Here is a 19,339-nt window from a genome sequence, read left to right as displayed (position 1 = left end):
GCTTGGTAAACTTGGGGCAAGCAAACAATATACATTTTAAAACAGCTAAATATAAATGTATGCATCTAGGGACAAAGAACGGTAGGCCATACTTACAGAAACGGGGACTTTATCTGGGAAGCAGTGACTCTAAAAAAGTTGGTAGTCATGGTGGATAACCAGCTGACCATGAGTTCCAAATGTGACACTGTGACCAAAAGAGCTAATGTGATCCTGGGATGCATAAACAGGGGAATCCTCAGTAGGAGCCCACAATTCAAGGATGGTGATAAATGGGAGAAGGTTCCAAGAAAAGCCACAAGAATGATTAAAAGATTAAAAAAAACCTTGCCTTCTGAGCACAATCTATTTTGTTTACCAAAGAGAAGATTAAGGGGTGATGCGATGGCAATTTATAAGTGTCTACATGGGGAACAAATATTTCCTAATGGGCTCTTCAATCTAGCAGAGAAAAGTATAAAACAATCCAGTGGTTGGAAGTTGAAGCCAGACAAATTCAGATCAGAAATAAAGCATATATTTTTGACAATGTGGGTAATTAGGCACTGGAACAATTTATTAAGAGTCATAGTAGATTCTTTATCCATCGGCCATTTTAAAAAGAAGATTGGCATTTTTCCAAAAGATCTACTCTAGGAATTATTTTGGGGAAGTTTTGTGACCTGTGTTATACACAGGATGTCAGACTAGCTGATCACAATGGTCTTTTCTGGCTTTGGAATCTGCAAAAAGAGATTCATTATTACAAAAAGGTTAGCTATTTAAATGGTCAAGCAAACCAAGACTGACAACTAATGCTATCTTGCCAGCTTGCCACCTTACCACACCAGATTATCCATGTGTAAGTTTATGTATAGGAGGCCTTCCACCATGTTCACCCTCAATTCCCCTGAGTGTTCACATAGCTTACCCTTCTCCAGCATGATTATCTTCTAGATCTCATGCCTTTATATAGCCAAACTGTCCTTGACAGAGCTTAACTTTCATTGCTTTGTGAAATGAGGGATCTAGTGCCCACAACAGTCTTGGAGAGTGCTGGCCTGTATTTAACCGCAAAAACAGGTTCAGTATGGACAGTTGCAATGCAGCTTTCTCTACTATTCCAGTCATGTGCCTCCACTTTGCCCTGGAGATATAATCTCAATGGGGGAGAAAGAGAGTCAGAGCTGCCTGTATGCCCACTCAATTTTTGTCATGCCAACAGTGCTGCTAGTAAATGTCAGTTGTTGTGAGTGGTTTTGTGAGAGGGACACTTGTCCATTACGGATTTGAGTCAGACCTAGAAACACATTTCAAATAGGCCAGCAAAACACGATCAAGTCACAAGTTTTGGTCAGTAAAGAGTTTACAATCTAGCTTTTAGACAAAATGCACTGACAGAAAAAGACACTGGGAAGGAAACAGAGCTGGGAGGGGGTAGGAGAAGAGGACAAAGATACAAAAGTAAGGTTATGAGGCTATTGAGATAGGTAATGCACACAACTTAATAGTTCCAGTAGGGTGAAAGTGCACAGATCACGTGTGCACTTACACACATGGGCACAGATCATTGTTTGCACTCATTTCATTTTTCATTGTTGGTTTATTTCATCTTCCCTCACCTTAAAATAGAATTGCTAAATGTGCTAATATCTTTTGTTGAGAGTTCAGGCTTTTCAGTTTGTTTTCTGCAGCTTTTTTGTTAACAAATGACTGAAAAAGTCTAATTTTAATAAAAACACTATTTGGGTTCAGCTCCTGAAATATCACCAAAAAGAATCCTTTTGTTTGACAACTATATTTCGGTATATCTGAAATCACACTATAATCTAGTTAGATGAGTAGGGCCTGGATACTTATTTGTGATTCCCTATCCCACCTCACTCAGTTAATTCCCTTCGCACCAACAGTAACATTTTTTCAGCTGTGAAAAGTAATGGTCAATGTCTCTCAACTTTGGGTAGTACAAGACCCCTTTCTATATGCCTTTGGAGTCCTGTAGCCAAGGTACAATATATGCTCTAACAATTGTGCATGTCAAGAAAGTAATAAATCACCCAGCAAAACCATTGCATAGAGCTCCACCAGTTCTCAGGTGCTGAGCCAAAGAAGTTAATACTATGTAGTACAGACACCAGCATGCCTCCAAACAAGGGGCCTGTGACTCTTCAACAGGTACTTAGTGGATCCATTTGCTGGTGAGTCCGGATATATTAAAGGGAATTCCATAATTAGAAGGTATATGGAGAAGAGATTGTCAGGAGTTAGTTGGGTTTGGTGTGCACGCACACACTAAGATGTAGATCAGGATTTTCCCGTGTCTAGTGACTTTTGGTGCATTAGCTCTTGAATGCCCAAATTGCCACACCTCAAACAGATGCAATTTCAGAAAGCGCTGAGCACCCACTGTGACAGTCTGTCTCCCAAAATAGCAACCTGGAGCCCCCATATTCACCACTGTGATAGGATTACGAGATATTTTGTACAAAGTATGCCTTGTGAAGTATCATCAAAGCCTTGATCTGTTGAACATCACATACAATGACAGTATAGACCATTCAACAGGGTAGTAAAGTTATGAAGTATTGCAATACGTTTGTTTCAGAAGTGTGTGGTAAGTGGGAAATGGCCACAGCTAGCCTTTCAGTGGCAACAAAGGAGCAACAGGTTGACATGACAGATTTATATCTAGATTAGCCAGATAGGTGTTGATGGACCATCAAGAAGAATCGACTCTCCCAGAGATTCCTCAGAGAGGGCACGTACACAATGGGAGCTACCTAACCCCCATGTCCTGGCTAGGATCTTTCTAGTACATGGAGAGAAAGTATAAATGAGGGTCAGTGACATCACCACTTGGCCTCTCTCCTCCCCCATCTCAACACCAGGAAAATCATTTGGAAGACAAAGACTTTGAATTGGAGAAATTGGTCCCAGGCTCAGAAGAAAATTCAGTCTGTGTATTCAGAACTGAGCTGCCTGTAACATCTATTTGGGTGAGAAAAACTGCTTGATTCAAAACTTGCTTAGCCAGTTAGAATTTAGACTGTGATTCTATTTTTATTTCTGATGCAACCAACTTTGACCTCTGTGCCTAACACTTATAATCACTTGACATCTATCTTTCTGTGGTTAATAAACTTATTTTTATATTTTATCTAAAACAGTGTGTTTTTGGTTGAAGTGCTTGGGGAATCTGCTCAGATTACAAAGGCTGGTGCATGTCCACTTTCCTTTGACAAAGCGATGAACTAATTAATGAGTTTGCACTGTTCAAGAAAAGATTTTGAAACAGGAGTGCAAGGCTGGGGAGATTTGCTGGTGTCTCTCTCTGTATAATTGGCTGATAAAGCATTCATGCAATTTTAGCTGGGTATGTCCCTGTGAGTTGTTGACTCAGTAATCACAGCACCTGGAGGAGTTTTGCTGCTTGTCACTAGCGCAGCATTGTTAGAGACAGCCTAGGCTGGAGACAGGGGGCACAGCAGTCCCACACTTCCAGAGTATATCCTGGGGATATGTCACACCATCTGAAAATTAGAGTCCTTTAAAGATGTGTCAAGTTGGGCACCTAAAAGCAGAACACACTTCAAATCTCTAATCACGTATGAAAATCTTTTCCTCCATTTTTAAATCCAAGTTTGCAAACAAGGCAGTGTTGGTTCCTCAGGCACTTTTGGAAGCCCAGATACCAGAACTGATCAAGTTCTTTCTTTCATCTGAATTTGGATGGAATAGTTTATTTCAGATTTTTTACTTTCCCATAGTTAATTCATGCCTCAAGACTGGATTGCAGCAACATGCCTGATGGAGGGCTACCACTGAAAACCACTATGCAGAATGAGGCAACTTGCTTGCTTAGTTACTGCAGAGGATATGCTACACCTGTGCTTCATAGTCTGTAGTAGTTTCCAGGTGCAGTTCTATGTGCTGGTTTGATCTATGACCTTGCTGTTTGGGTCTTCTCTCACTGAAAAAAAAAAAAAAAAAAAAAAATCAGTCAAAAATCTTGAGTCAACAGCTACCACACTTAAAGACAGAAGAAAGCTGGAAGCAGAGCTTCTTTAATGAAAGATACTTGGGCCCTCTCTATGCTGGGAAAGTTTACAAAAAACCTCTGCAGTTTCAGTTTCGCTGTTGTTGAAAGGAATGAGCCCTAGTGCAGAGTACCAGAACCAGTTTTTAATCAGAGTTTTAGTGAAAAGTGCTGAAAATATCTGTACAGCATCTAGCATAGTAGGGTGATGACCTTTGGTGTGCAGGCAGTATTGCAACATAAATGTTAAATCATAAAAACTGAACAAATGAGATCAATTTCTGTAATACAGACAAGGACTTGACCTCTGGAAGTTGCTCTCTTCCAACAGACATTTTAGCTTTGATGTACTGTGAGAATTTATTTCCTGGACATTGGTGCTACACAATCATGTATTTAAAAATGGTCTGTATAGAAAGGTGTGTGCAATTTTTTAAAAAATCTCTATAAAATTAAGATTTCCCCTCCAAAAAAGCACTGTTAGAGAACCTCATGCATGAACATGAAGAGTCTATGATCAGTCGAGAGTGTAGAGTGACCTGACTGAATGCTTAACACTGCCTTATAATGGATATGTTTTTCTTGATTGTTAAATCAACATTAAGAGCAGGAGATAAAGGGACTGTCCTACTTGACTTTCCACCTTAAAATGAATTCGGAAGAAAATGATTCTACTTATTTCCTAACCAAATTAAAAACAATTTGTTGCTTACCCTGCAGCAATTTAATTTTGTATTAATTACTGCTATGTACACGAACAAAAAGTTTCATTGAAAACAAATGCAGCCTTAGAAAATCTGATGAAGTTGAGTAAGTTATTTTGGGAAAGCAAGGCAAAAAATGGATAAAGGCTGGCTCAAAGAGTGGTTACCAAGCAAGCATCAAAATAACTTGTTCACTAAATACATGTTCCCTCCCACTCTATTGGGGGATTATGGTTTTTGGTGTTCAATAGAACCAGGACAATCAACCAAGCCTTCCATTAGCAGGGTCACAGGCCAGATGCTTCTTCCATCATGCACCAACCGCAGAAATCAAGAACATAGTCAAAAGCAAGTCCCAGCTATCCCTGACCGTTTAGCAAGAGTATTTTATGCAGGCTTTTGGCTTGGTTCTGTGAACTCTCCCCTCACTTTCCTTACACCTTTATCCACATGGGCCGGTGAGGATGTCCCTACAATAGATACACAGGTAGTGGAGTTTATTTCTACAAAGCATGAGAGGTATGGAAAAAGGGGTGTTTACAACCAAAATGGATTTTTCCTTTTCATTCTGAAAGGCTTTTACACGCCCATTACAAAGATTTGATTTTACATCTACTGTATAAAAAGCTGCAAAAATGGGCACTCTCATTTTCTATTAACTATATCTGGATTGTCAAATGTAATGTGTATGTATGTTACACCTTTGTATAATATGGTATCATGTGGAAAATATTAGTTGTCTGAGCTGAACATCTAGGTTGTTATGAAGTCCCTGCTATGTATAACTGTAAGCATTTCTAATGCATGTACTGCTGTGGTATCAAGGGGCACATTATTCATTTACATAGTCAGCCTGGAGCAAATCCAGAAATACGTTAAGCAAACTTGATAAATAGACGTTTGTTCTCAGATTACAGAGCAGCTCATATTGTCCTACCCATCTGAACATCACTACAGCTGACGTCAGGGAGAATAGTGAACTAGAATTAAAGTAAGATGTACTATAGAGGAGCCAACGGAACAAAAGGCCTCTATGACAAATGGCTAGCTCCACATGCTTTACAAAGTGCTTAACTACCATATAGTTCAAGTCTCACATCAGGTATTCCCGCATACAATGAAGGGGGCTTGCCTCACATCATATAAGTGGCTAGCATTATTTTATACATGCCTTGAAGAAGGCATGCATAAGCAGGAGTCCACCTGACTGATTGAATGCAGATATTACAATGTTTGGGAAGTAGTAGCCCAGATGCTGGAGTCAGTATAATCCTCTTTCATTCTGAGAGATCAAACAGGACAGAGTAGTAAGATGTTCTCAACTCCAGCCCACTTAACTGGGGATCACAGGTCACAAAACATTTTTATCATGAGGCGTAGGGAAATTTTTCATCTGTGTCAAGCGCAATTAGTACCTATTTGATGTTCTAAAAGCTTAAAGTTTACATGGAACATCTGGGGTGGGACTGGAAAAATGCACAAAACACTATTCCCACTTCTGCCTGCTCCTCTCCCCACCATTTTAATTAGCTCATTGAAGTTGGAAGGCTAAGTTCCCCATAACAAAAGCCACTGCCAGAAAAGGAATGTATCAGCCCAAAAAATTAGTACGGATGAGTCACTCAGCAAGGGAGATTTCTCATAACTGTTCTCTAGAACTTGACGTTGCTGGACATACACAAGAGAAACAAAGCACAGAGATATTGGTCACTGGGTTGATTATTCAGCAGCTAAAGTTCACACCTGTATTATCTATGAGTATGTATTGAATCGAAAACCATGCAACTTGCCAATCTTCATTATTTGAAATACAATGGCATGAGATTCTGGAAATGGGCATGAAGTTGCATAACTAACGCGTGCACACAATTAACTCTACATTCATAAGAATTCCTTATGAAAGCATGGCTTACATGGAGAGTTCCAGAGCTTTACTCTTAGGTATTAAACTTCAAGGGAATCTTGCAATTGTTAATCTGCCCCATGGGAATACTTGTATAATTTGTTTCACAAGAGGAATAACCTCTACCCATCTGACTTGGAGAGCAAAAACAGTCCACTAGATCTACTAGTAAACACTAGCCTCTGGATCGGACAGAAGATGTGCATTAGCCACTGACCTTTGAAAACATCTTCTTAGGTACTGACATCACCTGCTACACTCTCGTCCCTATTCTACTCCAAGAGCAGAAACCCACTGCCAATGTGAGTCTTGCACCTATGCTACCTATATATATATATGGCCCTGCACACGCATACCTGACAACCAGCCACAGCAGCACCACTAACACAGTTAGATGGAAAGTTATTTCTGTTATTGAAGCAAGGGTATTTAGATGTATGAAAAGTGCTGGATCACATACCATCATCACAGGGCACGTCCTGCCCAGTAATGGGAGAAAATCCTTTACTGGCCTACAAATGATATTTGATTTTTTTATTCCTTAACTTCTGCCTCAAGTTTCAATACTTTACTATTTTTCTATAATTTAAATTAACTATGCCCATTATTAAAATAGTAACTATAAGTAAATAGTATAAGGGGAATGTGTCTCATTGCCCCCACGTGGGTCACAACTAAACACTTTAGCTCTGTAGATTTCAATAGCTGCCAAAATACACTTCTCTACTTACAGCTAGTTACTATCCTATAGAACAAATCAGGACTACGTGATGGGCTGTAATAGTACCCAGAATTCTGTGTGTGTGGTGTAGCTTATCTGTTTTCCATGATGGATTATAACATCATACAAATGTTTAATTTAACTTTAAGTGTTTAATTTAAACTTGCATTAGACATGGACCCAAACCAAAAGCTCAGATCTGAATACCATACTGGGTCAGACCCCAATGGTCCATCTAGCCCAGTATCCTGCCTTCCGACAGCAGCCAATGCAAGGTGCTGCAGAGAGAATGAATAGAACAGGTAATCATCAAATGATCCATCCTCGATCACCCATTCCCAGCTTCTGGCAAAACCGAGGCTAAAAAACACCATCCCCGCCCATTTTGGCTAATAGCTACTGATGGACCTATCCTTTATGAATTTATCTGGTTCTTTTTTGAACCTTGTTATAGTCTTGGACTCCACAACATCCTCTGGCAGAGAGTTCCACACATTGACTGTATAAAGAAATACTTCCTTTTGTTCATTTTAAACCTGCTGCTTATTAATGAAACGATAATGAGCAGCGTCTGTGGTCACACACACTCAGATGTCCAGTTCTGAGAACTGAAGCTGAAATGAAGACGCATTTGCTTTCACAGATTTAAAGAAAAGTCAAATGGAAAGCTGGCATTGATTTATACCAACACACTTTACCTTAGAAGGATTAGCATTTTCATATTTTCCATTGAAAGGACTACTTGGCTTTTCTGTCCTCCCCATCAACAGAATGTTCTATCCTTAGAACAGATCTAAGAGGATAAAATCTTATTTTTCCGTGTTTTAAAAGGACTTGTATCTCATGCTATCTAAAACAAACCTTTCATTTTTATAGCTTTGCCTAGGCACATAGTAATAAGTCAAGGCTAAGTTGGTGGTTTCCATTATAAATCACATTTTTCAGCCTTTTACAACTCCGCCATGAGATTTCACTAGAAGATCTAATATGCCTTACAAGCTGTACCCAGATTTTGTTCCAGGATGTAACCTACATACTAAACTGAATGCCAAAAGTTCAACGAGTTTGGAATCTCATATATTTACTTTGGTAGCTCACTGCTTTATCTCAGCAAACTGTATCTTGTGTTGGCACACGTCTCAGTCAAAAGTACCAGACACCTTAAAGTGTCCATCACTGAGTCCATCAGAAACAACAGAAAGCTGCTTCCTCAGCTCCTATCTTCCAAGACTGACTTCGAAGTTGGGGCACTGTCAGTTGATGCTGCTATCCACTCAACCCTAAACCACTAAAATGTGACCCATTATAAGATTTTCACACAATCTTTATACATGACTTGACTGGAAAAAGGCTAATGGTATTTTCTTAAAACTATAATCTCAAAGTCTCGATCTTCTTATGCCCAATACAGCTTTAAATATAGTTTGTTGAAACTGGATTAAGCCCCTTTATCCTATGTGTTGCATGACCAAATTTGATCTCTGTTGTTAAAAAAAAATTGACATTTCCCCAGTAATGTTCACTTGTTAAGTCCACGTATAAGAAAAAGGTTTCGTCTGTGTTTGTGCTGGAAATGGACTGAGCTGTTTTCAGAAGTCTTACATCTTCTGGTACCTTTTGAATTACATAAATTAGTCAAAACATTTAGGCCAAGATTTCTAGTTCCACACAGCCCTATAATATCATGTGTTTATTACACCATACTAAAATTCCACTGCCTATTCAAAGAAATGACTGGTTTAATTTCCAAGAAGAGAGAACCAATACCAACTGTAGCCAAAAGGTTGTTCACAGAATCCCTGGGAAGAATTACAGATGGAAATTGGTATACTGACTGAAACTACTCAACTATTTTTACCATTGCTCATTCAGAATCTAATTTCACCTTCCAGACTACAGGACATGTACAGAAGCAGCATTTTAATATCATCCACAACACCCAAAACAAAGGCTGACAGCATTCTGTACAAACTCCTCCTGCAGAAAAAAATCCTGCCTGTTTCGCTCCTCCATGCAAAAGAGACATTAGCAGAGACACACGCATGGAAAATATCAGTCCAAGATGTAAATTTCATAAATCTATAAGCATGGGAAAATGGAGTATAATGGAAGGTTTACTTGGCCCTATGCTAACAATATATAATCTAAAAAAATAAGGCCCTCTCCAAGAAAACTGCACGGGATTCATCTTCCTTTAAAGAAAGGCAATGTGGGGGCCCTAACCAGGTTAGCCATGTCCCTAAGGATTGGCTTGTTTGTGAGAAAGCAAAGAATTTCTCTAGCATTATCAGATACGAATAGTGGAACGTACAAGCTAGAACTGCCCAGGGTCAGTTTTAAGTTACACAACTTCAGTTTTGGCATTTGTTTCTTTTCCAGGCAATCTTGTGAAAAAAATGCATGTTGGAGCCCTGCCCTTTTGGCTTGGGCCCTCATTCCTGTCTCTGGAAGGCACACCTTCCTGTGCAAAGTGTAACGTGACCCAAATCGCACGTTGCTATAATCTAAAAAAAATAGAAAAGGGAGATAGTAAGTTCACACAATTTAATGAGATCACATCATACGCCTTGTTTAAACAAAAATCCAAGCTGTTGGCTGCACAAGTGATGGAAAAAAAAGCCAGGGACTTGCATCTACAGTGGACTAGTAGCTACAGAAGGATTCTCTATCTCAGACATGCAACTCCTTTGAGGCCAACAACTGGGATTTCCATGCACTAATATAAATGTATTAAACACTTAAAATATCCACGTTTTAGTTTTCGAGCGCCAAAAGCTTTAACACTAAATTATTATAATTTATTGAAAATAAAGGCATGCCTTCTCCATCCATCAGCAATTTTCCCTAAATCTCCAAATGGCCTGAATCTGCAGATTAGTAAGTGTTTCCATTACAGAAGTGTCCCTTCGGTGGGACAATGTTTTCCTAGTCTCTTTATGTAGTAGCAGACAAAAATAAAAAACACAAAAAATAAATATAAAACCCATACACACTTTGCCAGGATGATAATAGTGGCTTTTTCCAAACACAATAGAATAAAAATTCTGAAGTGAAATATTCACAGAGGAACAGGAAAGTGTGAAACAAAATATAAATTATATTTAATCTGATTCAGTCAACATTGGATACAGAATTTTGCTAGCTAACAATACTCCCATAGCCTTAAACAACAACTTTATATTTACCTTGCCACTTTATAGTACATATAAAATAAAGTAGTCAGGTAATCCGATAGCCCTAATAGCAACATTAATGCTATCTCGCCCATGGAATTTTGACCCATATCCAAGAGACAAGGAAGGAAGTTACCTTTAGTGGTAAATTGCCTCTGTAAGTTTCCATCTCTACATTTAAACATTAATTTATAATGCAAGAAAAACAAATATCTGCTTTTGATGACTTTCTCCCCATGTGGGCCTATTAGATTGAGAGACAGGCTTGCTGCAAAATATCAGATCTATCAGTTTGAGTTTCTTTTTAAAAAGGCAAGTTAAAACCTGTAACTTTCTAGTAGAGAACCATTTCAGTAATGAACTGATTTTACATTGTTTTCTTATCTACTTGGCTTATATAATTGTCCAGAATGCCCAAGAATTTTAAAGCAATTAAGACTTAGGCTAGTGACCGATATTTGTCTGCAGCTTTTCTGTAAGCCTTTCAAGTCTGAACATGTATAAAAAAAGGCTTAAGTCAAAGGGCATCACTAGGCAACATTAAAGTATTAAAGTCACATAGTCCTACATGCAGAACATCACATGGTCCGAGCACACTCTGCCTAACAAGTGTAAGAATATTTCCTTTCTGAAAGTGAGAAGAGTTTTCCCTCCCAATTATTCCCAGGTAGAATTCTAGCAATTCAACAATAGTCAGAGCCTGAAGACTTGATTTTAGGCTGTGTCATGGTATGAAGATATTAGGAGAAGGCAAGGTATGGGACTGAGACAGGACTCCTGTATCCTGCTCTGCATTAAGTCATCGTGACACCTTAGGAGAGTCACCACTTCGTAACTCAGCGTACTCCTAAGTAGAATGGTTACAACAAAGGAAACAGGCTTGAAAAATGATGTAGGTAACAAGGTTTTGCAGTCCAGCATGAATGGATGCAGAATAACTTTTACACCACCAAACAGCTGAGAGAAGTTTTCAATCATCCTTTTAAATGTTATGCCCCATGCACACTGCCTGAAACTCACTAGAAAAGCCTAGTACTCTGAACAGCTTAAAACAAATCTGTTTCAAGAACTGATCTTAATGTGGCTCAAGTCTTAGTTTGAATATCCTATCTCTACTAAGCATACTGAGCAGGTAGCATAGACGCAACATAGTTCAACCTATGTTCACTCTCCTTGAACATCTCAAAGTCCGACAGAGAAGCAGCATACTCACTGTAGAGGGTAGGAATGGGAAAGATTGCCTCCATGTAAGCTAAAGAAAGACTTACAACTAATGGACATTGTGGACAAGACTAACGTCACTAAAGTGCCTTAATTACGTATGGTTAATAAAACACAATCTAAGCAGAACAGAGACAATGAAGCTTTAATAAGTGTATAAAGGAGACATTTATGAAAAAGCAATAGAAAATAGGGTTATGAGATTTATTTTTTTAAAAATCCCAATATTTAAAATTACAATAAGCCATAAGGAGGAGAGCATTTTGTAAACTGAAGTGGATCACACATAACAACAACTTGAAATTAGACGAAGATTTCTAACCATCAGAGGAGTAAAGTTCTGGAACAGCCTTCCAAGGAGAGTAGTGGCGGCAAGACATATCTGGCTTCAAGACTAAGCATGATAAGTTTATTGAGGGGATGGTATAATGGGATAGCCTAATTTTGGCAATTAATTCATCTAACTACTAGTAGTAAATATGCCCAATGGCTTGTGATGGGATATTAGACAGGGTGGGATTGAGTTACTACAGAGAATTCTTTCCTGGGTGTCTGGCTGGTGAGTCTTGCCCACATGCTCAGGGTTTAGCTGATTGCCATATTTGGGGTCGGGAAGGAATTTTCCTCCAGCGCAGATTGGCAGAAGCCCTGGAGGGTTTTCACCTTCCTCTGCAGCGTGGGGCACAGGTCACTTGCTGGAAGATTCTCTGCACCTTGAAGTCTTTAAACCATGATTTGAGAACTTCAATGGCTCAGACATAGATTTGATTCAGGAGTGGGTGGGTGAGATTCTGTGACCTGCATTGTGCAGGAGGTCAGACTAGATGATCATAATGGTCCCTTCTTACCTTGAAGTCTATGATTCTAACTAAAAGCCTTGTCATCATTTAGTGTAACACTGTGATTAAATTAAAAAGTGCATCTGATGAAGTGGGTATTCACCCACGAAAGCTTATGCTCCAATACATCTGTTAAGTCTATAAGGTGCCAAAGGACTCTGTGGCTTTTTACAGATCCAGACTAACACGGCTACCCCTCTGAAATTAAAAAGTGTACACTCTAAGGAGTAAAGATAAAAATATCCATTACATTTTTATATTAAATTGGTATTAAGGCAAAACTACATCAGTGAAATGGCACGCTGTTGAGAAAGTATATTGGGAAGTTTTTATGACAGAGCAGGAGTACCATATGTTACATCTACATTATGTAATTAAGCCACTGCTCCTTTACAGATGGCTTCTATTCTGAGAAAAGAACAAGTGAAAGCTAGGTAATCCCATGGAGAGAGACACTCTCTCTGCTGAGGTCACACAGCTAAATGGATTACCAGGTCAAATTTCTAGCAGATTTAAAGAGATGTTATTTTGAAAAATCCTAAGGGAACAAATGAACTCTTAGGCAGCATTACAATTACAAAGGGAAAAGTCATTAGAACCATTTCTCTGTGTGTTAAGTGATCAAAAGTGTGTGTGTAAGGTAGTAATTCTGGTGTGGGTTTTTTTTTTGTTTTTTTTTTTAAACTTAGAAAGCAAAAGCACAGAACGCTCAAAGTGGGGGAAGACTTTCAGAGTGCTAGATTGGTTAAGGGTTAAGATGAGAGGAAACAAGAAATTTTTAAAAGTTTGTATCTAGAAGACAACAATTTTAGGAAGCACAATGTTCTTTAGACTGTACCCTCTTCCATCTATTACTTAATACCAAGCCAGGATCTCACTAAATAAGAAATAGATCACTAATAATCTCTTATAAACCTGCTTTACTAGGTGGATTTATGTTACAAAAAGATTTCTTGCTGCTAAGAAAGGTTTATTATTTAATAGATTTTGGTTAAGAAAGGTTTTAAGCAAGTCCTTCCCCCCCTCTGTTTTCTCTTCCAATCACATTCAACCTTTACCAGATTCCATGAAAAGTCAGTTAAGAAAGAGCAACACACTTAGGGTTACGTCTACACTACGGGATTATTCCAATTTTACATAAATTGGTTTTGTAAAACAGATAGTATAAAGTCGAGTGCACGCGGCCACACTAAGCACATTAATTCGGCGGTGTGTGTCCATAGTCCGAGGCTAGCATTGATTTCTGGAGCATTGCACTGTGGGTAGCTATTCCGTAGCTATCCCATAGTTCCTGCAGTCTCCCCCGCCCCTTGGAATTCTGGGTTGAGATCCCAGTGCCTGATGGGGCAAAAATCATTGTCGCGGGTGGTTCTGGGTAAATGTCGTCAGTCATTCCTTCCTCCGGGAAAGCAACGGCAGACAATCATTTCGCACCCTTTTTCCCTGGATTGCCCTGGCAGACATCATAGCACGGCAACCATGGAGCCTGTTTTGCCTTTTGTCACTGTCACCTTATGTGTACTGGATGCCGCTGACAGAGGCGATACTGCAGCGCTACACAGCAGCATTCATTTATCAGTCGTTCTGTACCGTCTGCTGCCATTGTAAATTGGCAATGAGATGACGGTTATCTGTCGTTCTGTACCTCTGCTGCTACTATGGGTGCCGCTGGCTGAGGTCGGCCGGGGGTGCAAAGGCAAAAATGGAAATGACTCCCCGAGTCAATCCCTCCTTTATGGTATCTAAAAATAGAGTCAGTCTTGCCTAGAATATGGGGCAAGTGTACTAGAGAACCAGTGTATCAGAGAACCAGAGAGCATAGCCACTCCGTGTCAGATCCCACAGAAATGATGAGCTGCATGCCATTCATGGGGGGTGCCCCTGCAACAACCCCACCCGTTGCTTCCCTCCTCCCCCAACCTTCCTGGGCTACCGTGGCAGTGTCCCCCCCATTTGTGTCATGAAGTTATAAAGAATGCAGGAATAAGAAACAATGACTTGTTAGTGAGATAAAATGAGGGGGAGGCAGCCTCCAGCTGCTATGATAGTCCAAGCAGGACATTAAATGGTGTGGGGGAGAGGAGCCCAGCATCCCGCTGCTGTTATAGTCCAGGCAGTACAGAATCTTTTCTTTATACATGAAAGGGAGGGGACTGATGGAGCTCAGCCCCCAGTTGCTATGATGAAGACGATTACTGGCCGTTCTGTACCATCTACTGGGAATGACCGGGAATCATTCCTATTTTTACCCAGGCGCCCCCAGCCAGCCTCACCTGAGGCCAGCCAGGAATACTCAGCAGCTATCAAGCATATTGTACCGTCTGCCACCGGGGAGGGAAGAGAAGCGGATACTGCTCTTTATTGCCGCGGCATCGCGTCTACCAGGAGCATTCAGTACACATAGGGTGACATTAAAAAAAGTCAACAAATGATTTTTTCCCTTTTTTTCCACGGGGGGGCGGGGGGGAGTAAATTGACGAGCTATACCCTGAACCACGCCAGACAATGTGTTTGAACCTACAGGCATTGGGAGCTCAGCCAAGAATGCAAATACTTTTCGGAGACTGCTGTGGACTGTGGGATAGCTGGAGTCCTCAGTACCCCCTCCCTCCCTCCATGAGCGTCCATTTGATTCTTTGGCTTTCCGTTACGCTTGTCACGCAGCACAGTGTAGCTTGGAAATTTTTTTTCAAACGCTTTGGCATTTAGTCTTCTGTAACGGAGCTCTGATAGAACAGATTTGTCTCCCCATACAGCGATCAGATCCAGTATCTCCCGTACGGCCCATGCTGGAGCTTTTTTTGGATTTGAGACTGTATTGCCACCCGTGCTGATCAGAGCTCCATGCTGGGCAAACAGGAAATGAAATTCAAAAGTTCGCGGGGCTTTTCCTGTCTACCTGGCCACTGCATCCGAGTTCAGATTGCTTTCCAGAGCGGTCACAACGGTGCACTGTGGGATACCGCCCGCAGGCCAATACCATTGATTTGCCGCCACACTAACCCTAATCCGATATGGTAATAACGATTTTAGCGCTACTCCTCTCGTCAGGGAGGAGTACAGAAACCGATATAAAGAGCCCTTTATATCGATATAAAGGGCCTCATCGTGTGGACGGGTGCGGCGTTAAATCGGTTTAATGCTGCTAAAATCGGTTTAAATGCGTAGTGTAGACCAGGCCATAGACAACATCTACCACCATTTCACACAGTAGGAAAACCACATACTGTATATCAAACAGCTATACAGATTATCAGGCAGCTGCTCTGAAGTACCCAATTATAAAACTGAAGTGAGAAATGTTCTAGATGGTCTTTATGTTTGTATTCTTCCATTGCTCCACAACTGGTATTGTGCAGTCAAAGAGAAAGGATAAGGTATTTATAGGTCATGATTAAAACCTGAAGTCTTTAATTGCTCTATCCAAGACACTCATTCTCTCCTTTGTTTCCTAGCTAGATATAGTGTTCTCTCAAAAAAATAGGCCTGAGCAATAATCACTAGTTTCCCCCAAAACGATATGAGCTTACAGAACAAAACAACTATTTTATTCTACATAAATTCTTGCATTTTCTCTCTTGTATCTAATTTTTAGTTACATCTAAAGTGTGGAAAACATTAACCTCTCACTACCTACATATAAACACACAAGAACTCTTTAAAAATGACATCTCTCCCCTGACAACTCTCCTCCAACAAACCAAACGAACAGTCTTTTTGGTCTCCAGCCAGAGATTTTTGCTATATCCATCAATCCATTAAACCTCAATGTTTCAATTTACAGACCTAAGTTCAGAGATAAATCCTTTTTATAATTATAGTATTTTAACAGGTTACTAGAATTAATTAAAAATAATTTAATTCATCAAAATATACCAGCATACTTATTGACTGTCCATAGTCCTGTAAACAAAGAATATTTAGAAAAGCCAGCTTTCAACTGTAAAACTCCCAGATCCTGCCAATTTTTAATTATCAAATAACAGCTTGAAGAGTTAAAATACCAGTATCAGAAACTTACCAAGCAAACTGTTAGCAACATTTACACATCTTGAAGGGTGAACCCAGTAATCTCCTCCTGATAAAACAATTTTTATTTATTATTTGTATTACCATTGTGCCTCCCCAGAAACTCGAGTCATGGACCTGGACCCACTGCGCTAACATCAACAATGTAACTGACAGAGGAGTTGGTTACCATAATACTCTAAAAAGTGAAGTGTACTGTACCAGGTTAAAAAAAACAAACAAAAAACAGTAGTGCGTTTCGGGGCACATAAACATACCCATAAAATTGAAATATCTTTAAAATGTCATTCAGAAAAATTTATTCACACCTGACTTACAGATCTCAGTGTAAGTTTCCTTTATCAAAATAAGCACATTACATTTACTTACATCTTTGCTGTAAAAGAACTGTACTATATATATATAAAAAGTCATCAGCTTTCCCAATTTTAATCATCATCTTCCTCTTCATCACTGATCACATATTTCTTGTGCTTTTTACTTGCTTTGTCATCATCCTCTGCTTTCCTCTTTCCAGAAGGTTCACCTTCCTGAGGGCAGAACATAATATATTTCAAGTTAAAATGAAAAATTCACTGAGTTTATTTCTGTGAAGAAAAACAAAACTTCCAGTCAGTCCCCTTTTATAATACTCAGTCTTAAGATTTATTTTTATATGATCAGTAGCACTGAGAGTACTCCTGACATTACTCCTAACCTCCACTACACACTCGCCAATCTTACAGAATCATATCAAAGATTCAATTGCCTTGCAATAGTGCAATTACACTGCTTCCTGGGCCAAATTTGATCCTGGTGTGAAAGCAGACATGCATAACATGGACTCCAAAGCAGCATCTAGAGTTATAACACTTGGGTGTTTTTAGATCCAGACCAAAAAGTTAATATCCTCAGAAAGCGCAAATACCACCAATGCTTTAAAAAAAACAAACACACACACACAAATGCTATGGCTCCTGTCCCAGACAGGACACAGAACCCTATGTTACATGACTACAAAATGTACGGATAATTCTTCGTGGGGAAGTCCTCTTCAGTGTCTGTAGAATAAACTGTTGCTCATTAGCAGAGTCCGCCATTAACAGACCAGAATGCCATAGAGAGCAGCAGAAAACACCATCAAAAAAATCTGAGCATGGTCAGTGAGTCCCACAAACATCCCGATGTAAGAAAGGTGTGTTGCCTGTCTGTCCACCCTCACTTCATGGGGAATACTGGAGAGTATGCTCTTCTCCAGGTGAAAGTTCTAGTCTTGCACTTGGACAGGGAGAGCAATTTCTGCTAGGTATTTGTAACTATCAGACTTAATATTGCTGGGGAAATGTAGACTAATAGCTGACAAATTGTTCTATCTTTCAACAGCCAATATGTCTGCCAAAGAACAGCAACAACCATCATGTTTGAAATTATGTCTTATCAAATACAACAAATTTAATTTTGCAGATGAACACAAAAGGAAAAGACATTAGTGTTTTCAGCATATGGGATTGTAAACTAGTTTCTGTTCCGACTTAACACATGTCCAATGAGCAAAAGAAGAAAGGCACTTTTAAATAACTGTATAAAAAAATTTTTTTTTTAAATAAGTTCAGTAATGCTAAAGCTAGAACTAATATTTTGAGAAAAACTCTCAAATAGAGCTTGAAGTCTCAGCAGAGATGTAAAGTCCTACAAAAATCAAGAGATTTAAAAAAAAAGGGAAACACAGAATGCTGAACATTGGGTCTAGAGGATATACATTTATGGCAAATGGCAAGATGACCACTGCATTTAGTGCTGTCCCCAAAATGTGGCCTGACCACAGCCTGGGACCAAAACACCAATGACTTCTGATCTCATCTCAGATCTTGACTTTGAGCAAGTTATAACAATACTCAGACTGTTTATCCAGCCATAAAATGGGAATAATACTGTTCTTACTTACCTCAGAGAGAGAGAGATTGTGAAAATCTCTTCAAAATACATGGAAAATAGTGTGCTAATTTCATAAATGCAAAGTATTTTTAGCAAATCAGAGAATCAGAAATTATAATGTAATCACAACTAATGAGACTGCATAAGCATTATGAATTATAAAGGGATACCCCTGTCGGTCTGTCTTATTTTAATTATAGATACAATAGATAATCATATACTGAGATTATAAAACTGAGAAATCCTTTAATAAAGGTCCATATTAAAAGGCACAAGAGAAAGTATAAGGAACTGAAAACAAATAACTCCCCTGTAAGAGCGATAAGGCCATCTCTTGCAAATCTGTAAAATGAAAAACAGGGAGGTCCACCTTTAAATTAACTAGTTTGGATGATGAACCAAAATTTGATGGAGTATTAGAGGATGCAGGCAAGTTAAATGAATTTTATCTGACAGTAAAACAAGTCTCTTCCTGCTTTGCCGAGATGCCAGTAATATCGATGGCCAAAAATCAGTATTTAAATACCTGCTTAAAATCATGGAGCTACAGTAAATTCTGGAAAACTTCAGTACAGCTCTTTACAAGAAGGCTCAAATCATTTGAATTAAGGTGATCTGATTAGATCCATGAAGAACTGGAAACTGTTGGGTTGGGCATAGGAGGGGGAAAAGTACAGGAAGTGAGCCTGCCCCCAACAGAAAGAAGTTGTACCAATTTAACTAAATCAGTTTAGAAACAGGTGCAGTTAATCAGTACAACTTCCTTGTGGGGACAATCTTTAATCAGTTTAAGAGTACCTTATATAATCAATTTAAGCTT

At 39.3% G+C, this 19,339-nt stretch overlaps 1 protein-coding gene across 4 annotated transcripts in view; it reads right to left on the bottom strand.

Moving 5' to 3' along the window:
* Positions 1-535: 535 nt before the first annotated feature.
* Positions 536-19,339, bottom strand: part of LEO1 (LEO1 homolog, Paf1/RNA polymerase II complex component) — a 37,729-nt gene continuing 18,925 nt past the window's right edge. Inside the window, exons 12-14 of one of the 4 annotated variants that reach the window (XR_004002257.1) lie at positions 16,975-17,135; positions 16,598-16,654; positions 536-3,949 (exon numbers count right to left, since the gene is read on the bottom strand). Coding sequence is in view for 2 of the 4 variants with exons in the window: in XM_030577176.1 (XP_030433036.1) it covers positions 17,034-17,135 (102 nt within the window). In the remaining 2 variants the exon portion in view is untranslated. Of the gene's footprint in view, positions 3,950-16,597; positions 16,655-16,887; positions 17,136-19,339 lie in introns of those variants that run through there. The other 3 variants (XR_004002256.1, XM_030577176.1, XM_030577177.1) reach the window with 3 other exon arrangements.

This window comes from Gopherus evgoodei, chromosome 10, assembly GCF_007399415.2.
Source record: "Gopherus evgoodei ecotype Sinaloan lineage chromosome 10, rGopEvg1_v1.p, whole genome shotgun sequence".
Taxonomy (NCBI): Eukaryota; Metazoa; Chordata; order Testudines; family Testudinidae; genus Gopherus; species Gopherus evgoodei.
The sequence above is the reverse complement of the archived record's forward strand: the minus strand, read 5'-3'. Positions and strand labels throughout refer to the sequence as shown.